Here is a 4,331-nt window from a genome sequence, read left to right on the forward strand (position 1 = left end):
TATATGTATATGTATATAGCAGGCTGGGGACTTGGCTCAGTGGTGCCACTGCCTGACTCTCAAGCACTAGCTCCTGAGCTTGATCTCCAGTACTGGGGAAAAAAAAGATAATATTGATACTTATTTTTTTTAATGCTGGAGATTGAACCCAGGGACTCATGCATGCTAGGTAAGCACTCTACCTGTAAGATACATCCCCAATCCAGCTAGATTTTTTTTGTTTTTGAGACAGCCTCACTATGCAGTATGGGGGGCCTTGATCTCAGGGCAGGCTACGAACTTACAGCGATCCTCCTGCCTCAGCTTCCTGAGTGCTGGGATTACTGGTAGCATCACCATGCCCAGACATCTAGATTTTTTTTTTTAAAGTTCACTTGCATATCATACTTCTTGAAAATGTAAATATAAATCAAATATGTGTGAGGAGAGGAGAAAGAAGCTAAGATACCAGATCCAATCAAAATGCCACTTCTGTAATTCAGAATTTACTTAACAATCATCCTCAATATCTGGTACACATAGAAAGACAGCAAAAACTATACAAAGAAGCCCAGGCTTCCCATCAGAGCTTTACTCTGAGTTGACTCAGAGTTCTTTCAATTCTGAGCATCTCACTTTGGTGCCACAGAACATTAGAAGCAGAAGTTTTTTAATGGTTCTCAATAGTAACAGAAGAAACAGAAAACTCCACAAACAGCAGACACAAGACCGTAAAGGTCAGCGTTACAAAGAGACATACATTTGAGCAACCCTTCGCAGACTCTCTGCCCTTCATAGACCTAAAAATAAGCTGTGCTGCTGTTGCTAACACTGAGTTATGACAGACGAGCGTAAGTCCATTCAATGGGTTCCATTTGATTGACGGGACCTAAGAATTTTAGGTAGATGTCTAATGAAATGCATGAAACAGAATTAAAATTTAATGCATTAACAAATGATAGGTAACGTCGTTTATTAGAAACTACTCTGAAAGCCCGCCTCATATGTTTAAAGGAGGTTACTATGTTTTATTTTAGAAACTGTTCCAAAACTATGTAGATTTCTGAGATAAAGATATTTCACTTCAGATTTGCAGAGCTGTTGACAAGCTCCTGCGGAATTGTACAGACTTGTTGGAGTAAACCCTGTCCCTTCTGTGGGGGAAATATCTCAGGCCCTCAAAATCACTTCTCTATACATTTTTAGAGAGCAGATATCCAAAGCACATTTTTAAAAAATCACATTTCATGCAAAAACTATGTACTTTCTTGTTAGAAAGATCCATATGATTATATATGAATAGTTTTAGAAGTGTGAGATGGCACTGAAATCTTTAAAAATCCCCTTAGCAAGCTTGCTAGCTTTTATTTAAAGGAAGTACAGACATTATATACTCACATTCATATATAAGAAATGCAACTGAAAATATATTGGTCATCACTAAGAAAGTTCCACGTGACAGATTAAATTCCTTTTTTTACTTTGAATACCATTCATATTTATTTACTATACATATTTAGTAGCAGGCATCTGCCCAACTGTGGAAGAGCAGGAAATAAATAAGAAAGAAGAGGTCAGCCCTATCAAAGCACTCCAGATAATTTTTCTTTTTTTTTGGTACCAGGGATCAAACTCGGGTCCTGAGCTTGCAAGGCAGGTGGTGGAACCACTGAGCTAAATCCCCGGTCCCCAGGTGAATTTCATTCTCAGCCAGAAGGACAATCACACGAGAGCGCCATGGTTCCACAAACACACCTTCCTTCACCAACCAATTCTGGCTGAGTGCTTCCTCTCAGCCAATATTGCTAGGGGGGTTTTATTTGTATTCTTTGGTGGGACTAGGGTCTGAAACAGGGCCTTATGTATTGCACACTAGGCAAGCACTCTGCCACTGAGCTGTAGACTGCAGCTCTTTTTATTTTGAGACAGGGCCTCTCTACGTTACCTAGGCTTGCCTCAAATTTGCCAAAATCCTACCTGAGCCTCCAGAGTACCTGGAATTACAGGTGTGCACCAGAACACTCAGCTGTTTGTTTTGTTTGCTTTTCAAGGTGGACCTAATTTTATGTAATAGCTTCAAACTCTTAACCCTGGCCAAAATCAGAATGTAATTACATTTGGTTTCTGTAATTTGATAATGAACTTTGAAAACTGAGAGCAGATCTCCAGAAGAGGAACAAACAGGAAATAGGTGAGGCTGCCATTCTTGAAATACTGCCAACCAGACGTAGGTTGCAGATCAGGGCTTGAAGGAGGCCATGGGCAGCTGTGGGGATTAATGCAAAACACAGTGCCATAGTTCATTTTGCAAACTCTTCCTTCACTGTGGTTGGGGCATATACTTCAATAACTTAACGTCTTTGGGGGGTGGGGAACCAGGGATCGAACTTGGGTCCCTGTGCTTACAAAGCAGGTGCTGGAACCCTGGCCCTCGTTACAGTCTTTTATAAAATCAGTATTCCCGGAACTCTAAAGTACCATTTTTGAGTTTTGTGTATTTCCATTGGGTTCTCTCAGCTGCCAGTCTTCTGTGTGTTTGCCAGGTGAGCAATGGGGTAAAAGGGAAAAATAATTCCTTCCTGTTACCCAGTACCCGTGCCCTGTTCTACCAACACCCACCCCAAGTCCCATTTGTAACTACTATAAAGAGCTTGGGGGAAGGGAAGAGTTCCTTCCATCTCTCATTTCTAAGCAGTGCCAGAAGTCTTGTTTCATGCTCCAGTAGTCTTGAACATTGACCTTAAATCATGAACCTTGCGCTGAACTGGGAGCACCTTTAAATTTGCATAACTGCAGAATCATGTGATGGCAGAAGACAGGTGAAACTCTAAATAGATGTTTTTGAAGACCAAGACTCTTGAGTCCTCTTCATTTTAATAGTTACCACCTCTGTCTCATGACCTGGGGCAGCAGGACATCTCTGCTGAGGGCCAGGAGGTTGCATTCAGAATCAGCAGTGGTGTCCTCACCGTCCCGTCCACCGGTTCACCAGCAGAGATGTGGTTTCCAAGAGGAATCTCCCCTCCACATTTTCGTTCTGAAACAAGGAGAGTAGGAGTGGCAGGATATAATCAACAACTTGTGGCCTGATGGATATAGATGTTCAAAGAAACAGCCTTTCAAACCTCAAACATAATGGGTAAGGCATTATGGTGTCCATACAGTTTCCCAGAATTTAATCAAGGCTTGTACTTACGAAAAGGGACAAATGGAGAGTCACTAGGTTTCATGATCAGTTGGGATAATTGGACTTCATCTGCATCTGCTTGATCACTGGTTATCTGCAGATATTCAGAAACACTGAAAGATCAGTGTGATTGCTGTGAATCCTGTGAGAGAATTCTTTACTGTCTCTTCTTTCCTGTCTTCATTTTCTTGACATTCCTGTCAGCTATCATACAGAGAAAATGATAAGTGAGTCTCCATGAATACAGAGTAAAAATACAGATTATAATTTTGTTATTTAATTTTCTTTCACTGCACAACACTTGAGACCATTGGTAACCTCAAGACTTTTTCCCCAAACACTAAAGACATGGCTTCTTTTACAGTGGCAGTGCTAACACAAGCACAAATACCTCACTCAAGGTGTACAGGTGATGGGAGAACACTCACTCCGATTCTTCAGTGTGCAGACCATTATAAAGTCTTTCGGATATTTACCACACACTGCCTACCTGCCAGGTGGGAAATTCTCTTCCGTGTCTACACAACCTGAGTGGAGACACTTGTAAGAGCAACTACAGTTGCAATAGGTTTAGCAGCAACTCAGTCTGTTACTGTGCAACCTGCCATCTTCACCCCCAAATTCAAATACCGCGACTTCATCCTATGAGTGTGATTTCATCAGAGGGGTTAAGGAGAGAGCTCAGTGGTGGAGTGCTTGCTTAGCATGTCTGAATATCTGGGTGCAGTCCCCAGTACCACACCCCAAAAATGTGTTTTTTCATCAGAAAATGTAACCCAGTAAGGGGCCGAGACAATAGTGTCCACCTGCTGGAAATACCGTACCCCACCACCTGTTGCCTGTCTCCTGGTGTTGAGTTAGAGCAGGAGGAGGAGCGGGAGAAGGGAAGAGGACTAAAAGAAATGTACATGTACCCACCCGCACGATGACTGTAAAATACATGTACTACAAACATGTACTCATTTTTTATTTATTTATTTATTTTTTTTTATTGAGTTTATTGGTACATTTAGGGATACAGTACAGTTACATTCATTGTTGGGATCATGTACCTTTACATGGCAAGTCTTGATTCTCATTTTTTTCCCCTTACCTCTGCCCTCCCTTCACCCCCTCCTCCCCTCCCCATCTACAAACACTTTATTTTCATCTTTTCATTCTCTCA

At 41.6% G+C, this 4,331-nt stretch overlaps 1 protein-coding gene across 3 annotated transcripts in view; it reads right to left on the reverse strand.

Moving 5' to 3' along the window:
• Positions 1-373: 373 nt before the first annotated feature.
• Positions 374-4,331, reverse strand: part of LOC104875761 (merlin) — a 74,067-nt gene continuing 70,109 nt past the window's right edge. The window contains exons 10-11 of one of the 3 annotated variants that reach the window (XM_033763534.1): positions 3,176-3,260; positions 374-3,016 (exon numbers count right to left, since the gene is read on the reverse strand). In XM_033763534.1, coding sequence (XP_033619425.1) covers positions 3,257-3,260 — 4 coding nt within the window. In that variant the 3' untranslated portion in view covers positions 374-3,016; positions 3,176-3,256. Of the gene's footprint in view, positions 3,017-3,175; positions 3,371-4,331 lie in introns of all 3 variants that reach the window. The other 2 variants (XM_033763532.1, XM_033763528.1) reach the window with 2 other exon arrangements.

Source organism: Fukomys damarensis, unplaced genomic scaffold, assembly GCF_012274545.1.
Source record: "Fukomys damarensis isolate Sample0158 unplaced genomic scaffold, DMR_v1.0_HiC HiC_scaffold_15, whole genome shotgun sequence".
Lineage (NCBI taxonomy): Eukaryota > Metazoa > Chordata > Mammalia > Rodentia > Bathyergidae > Fukomys > Fukomys damarensis.